Genomic DNA, 17596 nt, shown 5'->3' with positions numbered 1-17596 from the left:
ACAAACTGTTGCAGTATATTCTCATCCCTTAGAGGAGTGTTCCTTTTCAGAGGTCCCATCAACCCAGAACAAGAGTATCCTGTTTGGGGGCTCCGGAATATGGGGGAATGCTTCAAGTGCGAAGGAAAGGGAAAATGGATGGTGAAAGAGTCCGGAAGTAAATAAAGAACATAAAATGAAATTTATCAGGTAACCAGATCATTAAATTTCCTGATATACTCTGGATTCAGAACGCAATACTAATACAGTAAAGAATTGGTAGGTACACAAGACCAAGGTGAATCTTCTTCTATATACCATAACTAGAAGTTTATACATAATTCAAGATCTCATATGAAAATATTTTGTGGCTATATATTATCTATCACCAATTAAAATGGTATGAGTAGGTATTCTCAATTCACATTCAAAAAGGAACAAAATTGCTACACTGTTAAACACTACGTACAGTCTTGATCAAAAAAGAATTATCTTTATTGTAAACATACAACTGTACAAATCAAGATACAATTACCATAAAATTATATTCTTGGAGTTTATTTGAAAATTCTATTACAAGGTACAACAAAAATTGCTGCAAGAAAGTTCTGGCATGTCTTGCTCGTGTTTCTCTTCCTTCTTGCATTCAGAAACACTGAACAGAGATCTAGAAGCTCAACTGCTTCTCCACTAAAGGCCATGCCCATGGCAACTCTTTTCATTCCAAAGGTTTGAGAGTTTTTTCAGAACAGTACACTATACTTGCATATGAAGTCATTTAAGTATTTACATGCGTTCCAGTCCTAAAGAGAATCAGTCATAAACAGGATGTACATAAATGTAACTTTATGAAACTGTATACTTTACAACTTGTAGAAATGAATATAAATTACACAAAACTTTAAAAACTCAACGTACCAAGAATTAGCTGAATAACCAATATGGAAGGGATTTATCTTGGAAGAGAGACCACTATTTGCTGAAAATGGGCAACGTTAGCCCTTGCCATTTCTATATATTCAGTAACCTCACTCAGGTCAGTCCCTGAAGTAAATATCTCTCAAGCCCACATGCGTTCCATACTTGTAATGCAACAAAACCCTTCTTAAAATACACCGGGAAATGTGTTTAGTTATATTTGCATGTATCTCAATTTCTAGTCTAAAAATTATCTTAACTCCAGATTTTTGAAGGCAAAATGTCTACAACAGAATTGCTGAAAACTGGGCTCTGAATTACCAAAAATTCAAATTGATATCTCTGAACTATGCAAACCAGTACGATGCAAAATATTATTTTTCTATGCAAAGGCTACAGAGAATGATACAAGCAATTTGGCTAAAAGTGACCTGGCTTTACACAGATTAACACTTTGTATTATCTGGACTGAGGGGGAAAAACAAGTACATTATTCAAGGCAATCGCTATAAAGTTCCTCTTAGTGGTAACTCACCTGGCTCTGGATTCACTAGTGTATCTGGAGTACTATATGGCTATATTCTGAACAAGGACAATGAACTGCTCCAGGCAGAAGGTAATACAATAGGAGTGAAAGTGAATAACAATGGCATCATTATACACTGATTCTGAAGTTCATCTGACACCAGAAGTAAATACTGACCTTACATGTCCTCATATAAGGCTAAGAACTGAAAGGCAAAAGAGTGCACCTTGTTGCTTATGGCAACACCCGCACATATATAAAAACAAAGCAAAAAACAGGATGATAAATTCAGATCACACAGCTTTTAAAAAACGTAATCATTGGTAATTTTTAATGAAGGCATTGCCTCATTAACATTTTGATCTAAACGATGATATCCAACTGTTCTGGAGCAAAGTCCATCTCGCCATCTTCTTCCCTGAACTAGCAGAATGATCTAAAAAGAAAAAAAAGATTTAGCTGAGTATGAAGCAATACCCATGTGATTAAAAACAGCAATGATCTTCTACGTAAATTTCCTGTTCTGTAAGGCTCCCCCCACCCGCCGCCGCCTCCTCAACTATCATACAATGGTTGCCACATTTTCCTATTTGCCTATACTATACGAATATAGAATTTCACTTATGACTGACTGCATTGGCCTTTGGAGAAGTCAATGAGAGAATCTAAGGATGATGAAACATAGCCAGTTGTGATTACTTTAAAAAAAACACCTTATCCCCATCTATGACAAGCAAAACCCTGCTGCTCCAACAAATAAAATGTTGTACTTTCATTTCATTCCTAAAAGAGAGAAGAGGAAAACCTGTTCAAGTTGACCAGGCTCTTGAAGTTTGAAATGCTGCTATGATAACTATTAGTTCATGGTAACAGAGCTACAGCAACCAGACAATTTCCAGTTTTCCAACATGAATGCTTTAAAATGACACATGCTTTCAATAATAAACAAATGAAGTACAGGCAATTTAAAAGATGTGCTATGTACAGTTGCCATCCTCAAGGTGGTAGCTGGAGATCTCTCAGAATTAAGACTGATCTCCAGGAAACATAGATCACTTATTTATTATGTATTTACTTAAAACATTTATTCCATTTCTCCTGGAGAAAATGGCTTGCTCTGGAAGGTGGACTGTACGGAATTAGACCCTACTGAGGTCCCTCTCCTCCCTATGCCCCATCCTCCAGGCTCTACCCTCAAAGGTCCAGGTATTTTCAAAACCAGAGTTGGCAACACTTATGCTATGTCTTCATGATCTCTAGTTAGCAGTCTTGCAGAGAAGTCTCCTATACAGGTGCTGATACCAAACAAGGCAAAATCTAATCCACTGGATGGAGTAGTGGATTTGGACATGGGATCTGTTTTCAGAATAAAGTGCAAGACACACGTTTTACAACCTGCCCCAAATTGGAAGGGAGACATCTAAAAAAAACACAGGAGACGGTATCACAAATCAACCACATTGTAGACTCACTGAAAACAGAGAGAAATAGTAGCTTAACAGAAAATAAAATACGTCTGCAAAGAAGAGATGGAGGAAATATATTGATATTTCTCAAAACATTTGACTAAAATGAAAAAGCTAAAGCATTTTTGTTCAACTGCATCCTACATCAAAGTATACTGTCAACAACTACTCTCCAAAGTCATTTGTCCAGTCTTACTTCATTCTTTTCAGCTTATTTACATTGCCAAACCTTTCCCTTTGCACACATGCCACAATTGCTTATTAGCAATGGGTTAGATCTAAAGACCCACAAGCAGAGCTCCACTCATGAAACAAACATTTTCTATGAACTATTGCAGCTCCCCACCCCCACCCCTGAACCCACTCCCCAAAGGTTCTCTTAAGGATCAGTGATTTAGGAATGGTGTAGGAGACTGCAGAGAGAAATTGATCCTCCTCTTGCATGAGGAGAAGTCCCCTTTTACTTGCAACAGGGGTGAGGTGAATTCAATCTAAGGAATTATAAAAGACTGGGTTTTGGAGGACAGATTCACACATTCCTTGTGTTAATTTAATGGTCTGTATTATTTATTTATTGTAAACATTTCTGCCCCACTTTATTTTCCTAGACTCAAAGCAATGTACAATGTTGCAACTGAGTTGCAAAGGTACAAATTCACAAAATTAAAACAGATTAAAATACACAATTAACCAGCTTAAAAGCATACAGTCAATATACCGAAGAGTTAAAATAGACAAGACAAGTAAACTCACTTCCTGATCTGCAGGAAAAGTTCACATTCTACCCAAGGGTCTCTGGAAGGGAACTGCCTTGTTAAATGTAGCAAGGGAAGATGCCCTTTTCACCCACTCTGGAAGGCCACTGCAAAAAACTAGACCCCCAACAGAAAAAGTCTATGCTCTTACTGTGGCTATACGGACAGTCCTATGGGAGGCTACCATAAGCAGGAAGCTGTCTGAAGAGCATGTGATGGCCTGGTGCCCATATTAATCTGAGATTTTCTAATCTCTGTAATCAAACGTTTCATAATTCAGTCTCCCTTGGCCTTTCATTATTAGTTTCAAAACACATTTTTATGCTGTACGAATTAGTAGCTTTGCGTATGATCAGATACAAAACACACTTCGAGTGCCAGTGTGAAAGGGAAAAATGTATTAGCACATGTAGTTCTAAAGTATTTCAAGGAAAATTCAACTTACCTTCCTTTTGTTATGATACGTGATGTAAACCACAGCTACCAAAAAGGCAACAACTACCAGATGAAAAAAGAAATGGCTATCGTCTTCTAATCCTGAGATAGAGTCCTTCATCTCATCAGCAAATGGTTTATTTCCATAGGTCTGTGTGCTTGCCCACTGCTCTTCTTCATCTTGGAAATCTAATGTCTCTTCAATTTGATTGTCATCTTCTTGAGAATCACCAGGGTCTACAGTTTCTTTTGCTGTTGATAGTGAACCTGTCATTAAACCATCCTCAATATCATCACCGTCATCGTCATCATCTGCATCATCCCCCATATTAGTATTGGACTCAAGAGACACAGGCGTTGGTGTTGGAGATGTGGCTGATTTATCTTCTGTTACTAACAGGTCAGGTGCAACAGAAGGATCAACTTCCAAAGTTGCAGAGAGCATGTCACCTTTTTCTGAATTCTTTGTACTGACCTGAGTGACTGCTGAAATTACGGATGGTGAATTAGTACTAGGTAGCGAATCAATTTCCTCCTGAGTTGCCCCTTTCTCAGGGGCAGTGCCTGGAAGACAATCAAAACCACACTTATCGAAAGTATGAAACATGCATTCTCATCTTATTAACTTTATAAAGAAAGCAATAATATTTGCTTATATATAAACAATGTATACTGCCTCTCACTGAAGTGCTCCCAGGGTAGTTAATAATGCAAAAAAAATCAGTAGCAGACCAAATACAATATAACTACCATGAAAACATGACCTATCAAAATTGTTATTAAACATGATTCAACTGGTAATACTGATAGCTCAAAGTCATTTTGGGGACAAAAATACCGTGTTATTACTTGAAATTTCATACATTTTGGTAATTATTTATTACAAGTGGAGACTCATAAGAACTCACACAGGAAGGGGGGGATCACCCCATTCCTCCCACCTTTGCTTCCTCAGCTCTCTTTCCAACCCTTCCCTCAGTGTGTCTCTTTTCCTCCCTCCCTCCTCCTCCTCCTCCTCCTCCATGTGTCTCTTTTCCCTCCCTCCCCTTTTTCTCAGTCCTTCTCCCTCTCTTGTCTTGGGTATATGTGCTCCTGTCTTGGCGCAACAAAGAGGAAGCACATTGGGACAAGATTTCTTGCCCCAACATGCTTCCGGTCCCTCCAAAGCATCAGTGGATAATGAGCTGGTGTGTGTGTTGGAGATGGGAAGGAAGCTGAGCCGGAGAACACTGTCGTAGAGTTCACCCTCCAAAGCAGTCATTTTCTCCAGGGTAACAGATCTCTGTTATTTTGGTTCCACCTGGAGGTTGGCAGTTTCCAGTTTTCCAACAATTTCTCTGAGTATGTGTAGATTGCCATGGGAGCAAAAGGAACCTTCCAGAATCACTGCTGTCAGGTTCCAGTTTCTTAAAAATGCTTCCTTTGTGGGAAAAGAACATGTGGAGAGAGATAGTGTGCTCATGCAAGAAGCAGTGCCTCCTTGGGGTCTCAGTAGTGAAAATATAACAGGTACAGTGTCCTTCCGGACACATGTGGAATGTCCCCTCATTATCAAAGTACTGTCACAGACAGGAACATTGTTCTCCATTTTCTGTAATGTTTATACTTGGCCTTTTGGCTACGATTGCTACAGTTTAGCTTCAGTAACACAATGTGGAACCTTGTCCGGATGGGCAGTGAAATGCATCTCTCCCCACCACCTCCCCTGCGCAACAGAGCACCTGCTCAGCGTCACTGAACTTCTTTAAGGTTGAGAGACATCCTGACTGGAGACTGGTAGGGCTGAAAAGTGAGGGGTGGTTGCATTGTGGGGTAAAGGGGTAGAAGAATGAACGAATTAATGGATGAAATTCTGCTGAGGTTCGTTGATGAGTCTTGCCCTGAATTACAAGATAAAGTTGGTTCCCAGTTTCTTCTGTAAGTTCTGCATTGGGTCACAGTTGCAGTGAAAGCTAGGAATATGGTTCATGCCTCAAGATATGTGATATGTGTGCTGTTGGTTTGGGAAGCAAAGTGTGATGTGAGGGTTACTCCTTGTAGTGCATACCAGTGCAGCTTTTGTGTCATATGGGGTAGGGGTGGGGAATAGTCTATCTGTTTCCCAAGTAGTTTCATGCTCATCATGGTTAGGGTTATCACTTTGCAAATCATCCTCTATTTATTTTGGTATTTAGACCTTGCTTTTTTCCCCCAGTGGGGCTCAAAGTGCTCTACAACATCATTTTCCTTTCTCCCATTTAATCCTCACAGCAACCCTGTGAGGTAGAGAATGTTTCATGGAATAACTGTCCCAAGGTCATCCAGTAAGCTTCCTTGGGGACTTTGAAGCTGGGTCTCCCGAAGTCTAACCCTTTGCCCAGCAGTGGGATTCATATAATTTAACAACCGGTTCTGGTGGTGGGATTCAAATAATTTAACAACTGGTTGTTTACAAGCACCATGTTTTCTGAGGCATATTTTGGCAGGCTGGCTTGAGACATTCAGAGAGATGTTAGTTCTACAGATGCCATCTGGGCATTCTCCCTTTGCTTGTAGCTTTGGGAGGCTTCAGGCTTGGGCAATGTCTGCTGAATAAGGGTCAGATCTATTGTTTCTGCCAGCTCATCATTTCCACAAAAGCAAGTATGCACCTGTATCAGTGTTGCAGTCTTGTGTATGTCCAGAGAGTAGAGAGCTGTCATCAGGGAAAGACTGCTGGCTGTCAAGACTGCAGCTACTGCAGGAAACTGACCATTACCAGGTTGTGCATTAGGTTCCCCCCACCCCGTACTATTCTTTGTTATTTTTTTTAAACTGTGTATATATAGCAAGTTTGTAGTAAACTTGAATCCTGCTTCCAACATAACATGATGTGGTGGTTAGAGTGTCTGGGAGACCCAGGTTTAAGTAGCCAATCTGCCATGGAGCTTGTCCTTTCTGTGCCCCTCCCACCCATCACTTTCATATCTCTTCTCCCAGCTGTGTCATATATGAAAACTTCAAACAAACAGAAATTGTTGCAACATGCAGGGGGTGAACCGGAACAGCCTGTGGCTCTGCATATGCTCATTGGGGGGGGGGGGATCAGTTCTTGCCCCAGGCTCCCTTTTCTGACTTTGAGGAAAACAGAAGAGCAACAGCAGTTCTGACATGAACAGAGCTCAAGTGATTGTATACATTCTTAAAAACATCTGATGTTGGATTCTAGAATTTTTGTTTCAGTTTTATGCCCAGCAACCACTTAAAAGGCTGGTGCTGGCTTTCACTCTCATGAGAAATTCCACACAGTACTGATGGAAAGAAGTATCCTACACCAATGAATGCAGATATACAAAATACCTGGGTGTGGTACACAGAGAACCATTCATTTGATTCCCATTACTCATGGAATATAAAAAAATTAGAATCAGCCATGCCATTCATAACAGCTACAGCCACAAAGAAAATGCCAAACAGACCAATCCTTGTTTTAATGTAACTGACAGTTTTTTCTACATTAAACAGACTTTAGAATTTAACACAAAGTCTACGAAACATCTAGTTTGATTTACCAGAATTCAGTGGGCAGTGAAATCTGGAGGGGCAATAGTTGTGCCCACCCCACCACCAAAGAGGCTTGCTTCACTGTGGTAAGCAAGCCAAAAGTGACACTGCTCCCTCCTCCATGGAAGTGGCCTAAGCAGCAAAATGGGCTGTACCACTGATTTTGCTGGCATAAGTTTGCACTGTCAAATGGAGGTGTTCCCAGGCCAAAAGGCTCAGGAAGCCAATAAAAGATGACCATGCTCTCAGGAACACCCTGTTCAGTTGTCATGTGGTTCCCCTGCTCTGGTGTAAGTTACCCTGCCAGCATAAGATATATTTACACTGGCACCAGGGTCACACTGCCTCCTCAGTGGTGCCCCCAGACTCAGGATTGCAAGTTTATGTCAGAGATCTAGACTTTGACCTGAAAAACACTCTTTAATGAATATGTCAAATAGTTATTTTAACTAGTGATTGGGCAGTGATTTTCATATCGTAGGTTGAGGCAGGAAAAAATGGGCCACAGCTCTGTTGTAAGCAGGTTGTGAGACCAGGTACAGGAAAGAAGAACAGGATGAATAGAGAGAGGAGACTCACAGCCTCAGTGACAAACTTGGCTAAGTAAGTTGGAGGACAATGAAGCCAACAATAAACTTGTCTAAATTCATAATATCTAAACAAAGGAAACAGAAAATATGATGATTACTGTAACCATGTAGATGTAGTCACCACCCTAAACACAAACAGTCAGTCATCAACAGCCAAGCTCTATACTACAGCTGCATCTATTCCAACCCACCTGTAGTATCTATAACAGACATTTCTGTGTACACTCTGATCCTCCTCTCTCTGCAGTTTCATACACTATCATAGCTCAGAAGCTGAACCATTTCTGGAATTACAATACCCCACCTGATGCAGTAAAGGAACAGATCAACAACAGAACACCACTTGTAATCACATACAGCTCTCAACTCAAACTGCTTCATTGTACCATTAATGACTTGCAACCTATGCTGGACAATGATACCTCCTTCTCAAAGGCATTCGGGGACAAACCTTTCTTGTCCATAGACAGCCTCCTACAATCAATCACACACAATAATATACATTCCAACATAGACATAGACTCTGGAACGAGAACCTGCAATAAGTCAAATTGCCAATTCTGTCCCCATATTCACTTTAGAAACAGGATCACCAGACCTAACAACACCAACCATGCTATTTCAGATTTATTCACTTGCTCATCTTCCAAAGTTATATGTGCCACCAAATATCAGCAATGCTTTTCTACTCTCTATACGTTAATTATTCAAAAGATTAAAACATCTGAATCAAGGATTTGTTTACTTGTGCCACTAAAGAAGTGATCTGTAGTGTATAGTGTCTCTACAATCTAAAATACACGTTAACCTCTGTACAAATAAGGATTACAATACAGGAACCTAACAACTGTTATTAGAACACATCATTATACTTTAATTCTGGCATACAGAGAACATCTCATTAAGGAACAATCACTGGTATTAGAACTCCAACGTAAAGGAGAAGTTTCAATAAGTACACTGAATGAGCATGTTGAACAGCATGTTTTTATGCTGAAACATGCTTTGGGGCTGTATTGGAGTTTGAACTAATGATAATATAATTTCTGCACACCCACAATCGCAGAAATAATGAGCACCTGCTATTCTTACTTGCAAGTGATCAGAATCTATGTAGCAGACTATCAACATAAACATGATTCAGTACACACTATCATTTCACATTTTATGTATATGTTAAGTTTTGTACTTAACCACTGTTACAGTACAACGACAACAAATTTTGTTTGTAATGAATAGTTTTCAAACACTTGTCAGTATGTTTTGCTTTGTAATTGAATACATATTCAGTGCAGAATTCTTGAAGCTAGAAGGCATGGAAATGCTAATGTACAGTGGGGAGAAACCTATATAGTTAACCTTGGGAATACAGCAGTACCTCATTAAATTAACTTAACACATACATCAATAGGTCAGTCCACCAAACAAGGTAATCATTAAATAGAGTCTCTAGTTCTCTTCTCTGGTACAGAATATGGTCAGCTTGCATACTGAAGGTAGGCAGGTTAGCAACTATTAGTTCTGAAGAGATCTTAAAATGTTCTGCCAGCAATGAAATATAAATATTTTATGATTGGTTTAAAACTGCATCCTTATAGTTTCACATGAACTACTTTTGAATAAAAACAACCCTTTGTCTGCTACATGAAGATGGGAAACTTAATGGTAACTCTGCATAAACAGAACTTAAAGCATTATGGTACTGACTTAAAGAAATAATAATTTGTAATCTCTTTCAAAAGATCATTTTTTAAGAATATAGAGCATGACACTATAGAATGGGATGATTTGTGGAGACAATGAAGACAAATTGACAAGATTTTACTCATGGCAATATTTGTGAGACCCAGGTTCAAATTCCCTACTCTGCTATGGAAGTTCTCTGGGGGACAGTAGGTCAGTCACACACTCAGTTTAACCTACCTCATAGGGTTGTTGTGAAGATAAAGTGGAGGAGAAAATAATATTATAAACCGCTTAGGGCCCCCATTGTTAAAAAATGAAGTGTAAATAAAATAAATAAATGAAATGAAATACAAAACATAATGAAATCAATAATAGATTACAAATTTATGTAAAACAAACTACAGTCTGCTAATAAAGCATATCTGGATATCAAAGGGTTGAAGAAACTAGTTTTAAAATCTAAAAGCCAACAAGTCTCCACAAGTAACTTCTTCCATAACAATCAAAAGCAGCCACCAGTAAGCTATTCCCTACAGAAGGAAAAACAGTGGAGAAAACATGTTATACAGTAACTCAAAACAAAGTAAATCACCAGAAAAATGAAGTAAACCAGGAAGCAAACTGGCAACCAGTGTCACTTCTTACAAGCTGGTGTTCTAGGAACTAATATCAGGAACTAATATGGCTGTGCTGCCACATTCTGAATTGTACCTTCTAAACCACATTCAAGGACAAACTCACATAAAATGTATTGCTGTGGTCTAAACAAGTGGTTACCAGGATATAACATAAGAAGAACAAGCCTGCTGGATCAGACCAAAGTCCATCTAGTCCAGCACTCTGCTACTCGCAGTGGCCCACCAGATGCCTTTGGGAGCTCACATGCAGGATGTGAAAGAAATGGCCTTCTGCTGCTGTTGTTCCCGAGCACCTGGTCTGCTAAGGCATTTGCAATCTCAGACAAAGCATTCTGTTACAGTGTATTGTCGAAGGCTTTCACAGCCAGATTCAACTGGTTCTGGTGGGTTTTCCGGGCTGTGTGGCCGTGGTCTGGTGGATGTTGTTCCTAACGTTTTGCCTGCATCTGTGGCTGGCATCTTCAGAGGTGTATCACAGAGGGAAGTCTGTTGCACACTGTGTCCAGTGAGTCTATCGCATACCCTGCAACTCTGGAAAGGTCTACATAGGAACTACAAAACACAGCATTCAGAGTCACATTAAGGAGCACGAAAGACACTGTCGGCTTAACTATCCTGAAAAATCTGCAGTTGCAGAACTACACACAGTGTGTAACAGACTTCCCTATGTGATACACCTCTGAAGATGCCAGCCACAGATGAAGGCGAAACGTTAGAAACAAGATCCACCAGACCACGACCACACACCCCGGAAAATCCACCAGAACCAACCTTCTGTTACAGGCTACATTGTAGCTCAACTAAAATTGCTGAGCTAGTAGTGTTTACTGAAATTATCCTAATATGTATAAGTTGCTGAAAAGTGTTCAGTGAAAATACAGAGAATGTGGAATGCATTTTTCTTCTGTTACAAACTGTGCTATCAAGCAACAAACATCCTGCATCCTCATGATTGCTGTGCTATAAGGAGGTCTACAAAAACTTCCAAGATGAAGAACATTTCTGCCACTCTGTTCTGAAAGGACAAAGGTAGCATGCTCCAATTCAGGAAGATAGTTGATCAGTATGCAACATGAAGAACTGGTTATATGTGGAGGATTCTGCCTGCCATGGTGTTGTAAATAGTATCATAAATTCTTTCAAAAGTCAAATAGGATTCAGCATGACCCACTTGGACTTAAACGTGAGCACATTTTAATCAAGGAGGATACGTGTTCCGCGTACCCGGGGGCCGGGTAATGAAACTCCTGAATTTTGAGAAATAGAGGCAAGGTCGGGAGAGGAGCGAAGTTGTTCACAAAAGCTGCGTGCATAGTGTGCGGGGCTGCCTTCCGAAACTGTACAAGGGCGAGGGATTCTCGGGAGGGCAGCGGCACAAGGGAGGAGAGCTGCTAGAAGCCTGACAGCACAGAGCGCAGCGGACAGCGGAAGACCTAAAGAACGGCGCGAACCAAGTGGTATCCACTTCATTGAGAGGAAAACCATTCAAGGCGGCTCAACGGGGAACTTCGACCCTGCCCCGCCCTCCCTTCAAGGATCTTGCCCACTCGCCCTCCATCATCAGCCAGTATACTCTCCGTCCTCACCGTTTCCCTCCTGGCCCCAAGATGGAAGAGCTGCGTCCAAAACCACAACCAAAAGAAAGAGGGAAGCCCTCCGGATCGATAAGGGCGACGCCGGTCCTGCCACGGCTCCCCGTACTCTTCGCCCGGCGGCAGCCATGTCTGCTGACAAGCCTCAGCGGCTAAAGACGTGGCCTCGCCTCCTCCCGCCCACCCACGCACTCTCCCTCCATACGCTGCTAAACAACGACATTCCGTAGGACCGTGCCGTCAACTTCCGCTTTTAGACTGAGCGCGAGGCGGAGGCAGACTGCGGTGGCGCTGCGTTAGTTGAGGGAAGGGCCGCATGGCGGAAATATAATCTGGGGGTGGAATGACAAGTCCTGGGAGCAGTATACTATTTGGAGATTGGAATGACAGCCTCCAGAGTGGAATGATGGTCCCTAAGAGTAGCAGAGGTATTCTGGGCCTGGAATGATAGATCCCAGAGTGGAACCACCATTTCTAGGGATAGAATCAGTATTCTGGGCCTCGCATGATAGCCACCTGAGAGGAATGACAGCCCCTGGGAGTAGCAGAAGTGTTCTGGGCCTGGATTGACAGCCTCCAGAGTGAAGAAAGGTCCTGAACCTTTCTGCTGCTCTCAGGGGCTGTCATTCCACTCAGGGAGCTATCATACCAGGCTCACAGCAGTTTATCTGAGTCTTAAATTTACAATTTTAATTCCCAATTCTCTAATTGAGTCTTATATCTCTATTCAGTACTTCAAGAACTAGTATAACAGAGAAGGATCAGTGTCAGAGAAGGATTGTGGGCAACCCTGTCTTGTTTCTGTCTGTATCTCACATGATTTTGTCAAATCTCGATTAACAATTCTTTGAGCTGATTTCAACATATAAATTGATTTAACCCATTTTATAAAAGTATCCCCAAAATTCATATTTTCCAAGACCTTGAACAAAGAAGTCTAATTCAGATTATCAAATGCTTTCTCTGAAAGATCAAAGCAGCTTGCTTCTGGAAACTTTGATCTAACAGGCCCAATACTTTTAATTTTAGATGGGTTTCAGACTGTCTCAGCAGTATTCTTTATTCAGACATTCTGTTCCATCATTTAGAGTTCATTTGGAATCTGTATTGTTTGTAGGATCCAAGAGCTGTGTTCACTACACATGCCAAGGCAATAAGATGCCATAGCAAGCCCAAAGCACCAGTATAATGTAATTTTATAGTACTAAATGCATGCTCTGCACATACTACAGCTTACTCAGAGGCAAGTAGACTATGCATATATTTCCAATTATATATGCATAAAATTATAGTAATATAGTAATAGTGGGAAATATGATTTTCAGAGAAACCAAACCAGATCTCTGGCTCACAAAAGCTTGTGCTGGATTTGATTGATTGATTAGATTTTTACAGTTTCAGTAGACTCCTGTCACATTTTGCTACCAACCCTGAAATCCAGAGGCATGTCTATCACCTGTTCCTCATAGTTTGTCCATGGCACTTCAGTCCTTTAAAGGAGATTTGGTTTTTCATGGTCTTTGAAGTTCAGAGGCCAAGTTGTCCCATTGAAAATAATGGCCCTTTAAAATTTGTGGGGCCCTAGCACCATAGAACCAGCTGGGAACTTTAATAGACCTCCTGACCCAATTCCAGATACTTCCAATGTTTATCAAGAGCAAATATCAGAATCAGGAAATATCAGGAGTGCCTTTCATGGTATCAGATAGGGCAGATCCAATCTAGAACAGGAAATATAGGTTGACAATATCATATTTCACATGCATATTTCACCCCCCTAGCTGTATGAGCTCCTGCCCTTTGAAAAAGAGGGAAATTAATTCCTTCCCCTGAGGCAGAAAATTCTGCCCTTGTTCCTGAACAACTGAGAGGACCCAATTTTATTTATTTATAGAAATTATATCCTGTCTGTCCAATCAGGGTACCACAATGCTAGCGATGGTTGATCTCCATTCTCCAGGGTTTGGACCAGAGGGTAGCACTAGGTGAAAGGACCTCATCATGCCGTTCATTCTGAATTAGGTTCAGGGTTTTAGTATTAAAATTCAAAACCTTAAATGTTCTGGGATTGTAGTATCTATTAAACCACTTCTCCCCATATGTCTTCCAAAGAGCATTACACTCTGGAAATAAATACTTATTGGCAATCCCTGGCCCAAAAAATATCCAGCCATCCTCTGCCAGAGCCTCCTTGGGTCTGGCGCCAGCCTAGCGACACACTAGTGCAGTTCCTCATGTTGTGGTGACCCCCAACCATAAAATTATTTGTGTCTCGGTTCCTAAGACCATTGGAAATATGTGTTTTCCGATGGTCTTAGGCGACCCCTGTGAAAGGGTTGTTCGACTCCTAAAGGGGTCGTGACCCACAGGTTGAGAACCACTGGTCTAGTGAGATTTACTGCAGTTCTGCAGGGCCCGTAAAACTAAGCTGTTTTGTCAGGCCTATGGTTGGGAACAGTGGTTTTATCCAACTTGGCTGGCCTCTCCTCCACTTTCTCTCCTGCTTTTATTGTTAATGTGTGTGTGTGTGTATGGGGAGGGTACTGTAATTCTAGTTGGCCCTTCAGCATGGTATAGTGGTTAGGAGCAGGTGCACTCTAATGTGGAGAACTGGGTTTGATTTCCCGCTCTGCTACATGACCTGTGGAGGCTTATCTGGTGAATCAGATTAGCTTGTGCACTCCAACTTGTACCAGCTGGGTGACCTTGGGCTAGTCACAGTTCTTCCGAGCTCTCTCAACCCCACCCACCTCACAGGGTATTTGTTGTGAGGGGGGAAGGGAAAGGAGATTGTAAGCCCCTTTGAGTCTCCTGCAGGAGAGAAAGGGGAGATATAACGCCAAACTCTTCCTCTTCTTTGTGGGATATTATTTTAAAATGCCAGGTTTTATTGTTATGTTGATTTTATTGGACTTGATAATGTTCATAGTGGCCACTCTGAGCCTATTGTAACATGGGAGAACAGGTTAGAAATCTAAGAAATGAACAAATAAATAGCATAATAAAAACGTACCATAAAACAATTAAAATCAGAGCCCATATAAAATAAAATACAGCAAACAAGAGGATCACTGGGGGAATGCTAGGCAAAACAAAAAGTCTTCATCCATTGGTGGAAGACCATGATAGGAGACAAATATCCTCGCAGCATGAGTTTCATAATTTTGGTGCCACATCTGTTGTTTTCTGTTATCCACATGGACATGAGAGGGTTTACTCATGGTTTCCACTGCCCAGTGCCCTCACAAATCGCAAATTGCTATTCCGCACAGTAAAATCCAGCTGCAAAGTGCATTGAAAGTGCATTATTCTGCATGTGCAGAAGGGGCCTGGGAGTTCTCTATACTGTTTAGATTTCAGCAAGCACCTGTATGGACTGGCCAGGTCAAGAGGTGCAATTGAAGCATACACTGCCCTGCACTTCCCCTTACTCCCGTACACAGCCATTTTAATTCACCTCCGGTCAGCTCTTCAGAACAGCCAGAGGCGTACCTAGGCCAACTGGAGCCCTGGGCAAAAACCTGAGTTTGATGCCTTCCCATGGGTGGCCACCCTCCCCCACCATGACCAAACAAGATTTTTTCCACCAGGTCATTTCAAAGTCACCATCACATTATAGAACATCCCCCAACTCACAAATCTGAGTTGAGAAGGAAATATCACATGCACAGTCTGCATTCTATGCATATTTATTTGAAGCCCCATTGAACAAAGTGTGATTTATTTTCTGTTATGTATACATAAGATCACACTGTGGTTAGAACTTTACATTAGCCTAAAAAAAGTTCTTCATGAGATAGAAAATCTCTGCACTTTCTTAATTTAGGAACTGAACACATTGTAGAGCTCAGGTAAATGGAGAAGATAGAACAGAAACATCTATGATGATTTGCTACTCCCCTAATAAATAAGTGCATAAATTATTACTATTTATAATGTTTAATTCAGAAAGCAGGTACAGTAGATCCCTATGTTCAGTTTTCACATAGAAAAGCAAGTTGTAACTTTGTGGTAGTCATTAATCAGTTTGAAGATATAATGTATGGGTGATAACATCTTTGCATTAAGAATTCATTGATTTTAAATCTGATTTTGTTTTTAAATAATTCTGATGATTTAAACTGAAAAGTATTTTAAATACCCAATTTATGAACCATGTTTTAAAACCACCCTGACTGACAGGAGCGGTCACTCAGGGATAATTGTGCCAGTGGCTTACATAGGTTTAATGTCACAAGTTAATAGAATTAATTTTACGAATCCAATCAATGTCTTGAATAGCAAGACAGACCAAACTAAATGGTCCCTCAGCAGGAGACACATGGGTATGGATTCCAGCCATCAAGGGAAAACTATTTAGGTGGGTTGAACCAGGACCTACTGCATGCAAAACACATATCCTACTTTTGAGTTGGCCCATCCCAAATGTTAAGGTTTGGATCATATAGAGCAGCTCCTGAAGCTCACAAGTTGATATAAGTGTCTAATACATTTTTCAAATTAAGATGTCTCACCTGCTTATTTTTCACATGGAGGGGTATTACTCCTCAGGGCAAACTCAATTACTTGACTAGCATAAGTATCTCCCCTTGACCCAAGTGGGATGCTTTAGGCTCCACCTATAGCCCCCTTCATCACCTATGCTCCTGAAAATTAACCAGGAAAAATAAGGATGAGCCAAAGAAAAATCTTAATTACATGTTTATAAAGAGATGGCACAACATACAGTGCATGCTGAATAGTGCACTATATCCTCCTTATTCTAACAAAACCTTCTTGTTCTTTTCAGTAATCAAGATCTGGACATAGATTACCACATTAATCATATTGGCAAATGCTGACCAGCAAAGAGAACAGTTATATAAGCTTGAAAGATTATATTTATGTAATGCTAAGCAATGACAAATGCCTTCAAAGTTCAAAAATTTGCTGATAAGAGTATAAAAGAAGTTTTGTCATATGCAGGTAGTTTACCCACTGTGGCTGTAAAGCACAGGAAAGACCTCTAAAGCAGACAGGTCATCATGGAGACGAAAATTGGAACATAAACATCTAATGTCATTTAGCCTTCCTTTCCTCGCACTGTTGTCCTTCCTGTGGTATCCAGGCATGTGTGGCTCACTGCACAGCTCTGCCATGGGGTCAGTGAGGAGGGCAGTAACAGTTCTCTCCACACTTTGCAGAATACAGACCAAGGAAACAAATACCATTACAATAACCCTTTGCCTCTTCATATCTTAGGCCTTGAAACCTAACAGAGTCTGGGGGTAGGGATAACAGAAGCAGATTCCTGATGGTGCCCAGATACACCCTACAGCCCCACAACAATAAAGCTTATCTGTATTTTAACTGGTCTTGTTTAATTTTAAAAAGATTTCAAATGGAAATTCCAGACCTGCACATAACCAAGTAATGTATCCCAACAGTGTTTTTTACAGGAACCCACTCAGGTAGGCTAAACTACTTAACAACACAGACACAATTAGATA

General features: G+C 40.7%; 1 protein-coding gene across 1 annotated transcript; it reads right to left on the bottom strand.

The window, feature by feature from the left end:
- Positions 1 to 452: 452 nt before the first annotated feature.
- LG03H5orf15 (linkage group 03 C5orf15 homolog) lies at positions 453 to 12289 on the bottom strand. Its single transcript, XM_048490740.1, has 3 exons — positions 12102 to 12289; positions 4090 to 4643; positions 453 to 1859 (listed from the first exon to the last, which is right to left on the bottom strand). Exons 1-3 carry the CDS (start codon positions 12235 to 12237, stop codon positions 1728 to 1730), a joined length of 822 nt encoding a protein of 273 aa, XP_048346697.1. The 5' UTR covers positions 12238 to 12289; the 3' UTR covers positions 453 to 1727.
- Between the last annotated feature and the right edge of the window lie 5307 nt (positions 12290 to 17596).

This window comes from Sphaerodactylus townsendi, linkage group LG03 (genome assembly GCF_021028975.2).
Source record: "Sphaerodactylus townsendi isolate TG3544 linkage group LG03, MPM_Stown_v2.3, whole genome shotgun sequence".
Taxonomy (NCBI): Eukaryota; Metazoa; Chordata; class Lepidosauria; order Squamata; family Sphaerodactylidae; genus Sphaerodactylus; species Sphaerodactylus townsendi.
This window is presented reverse-complemented; position numbering and strand designations above follow the sequence as displayed.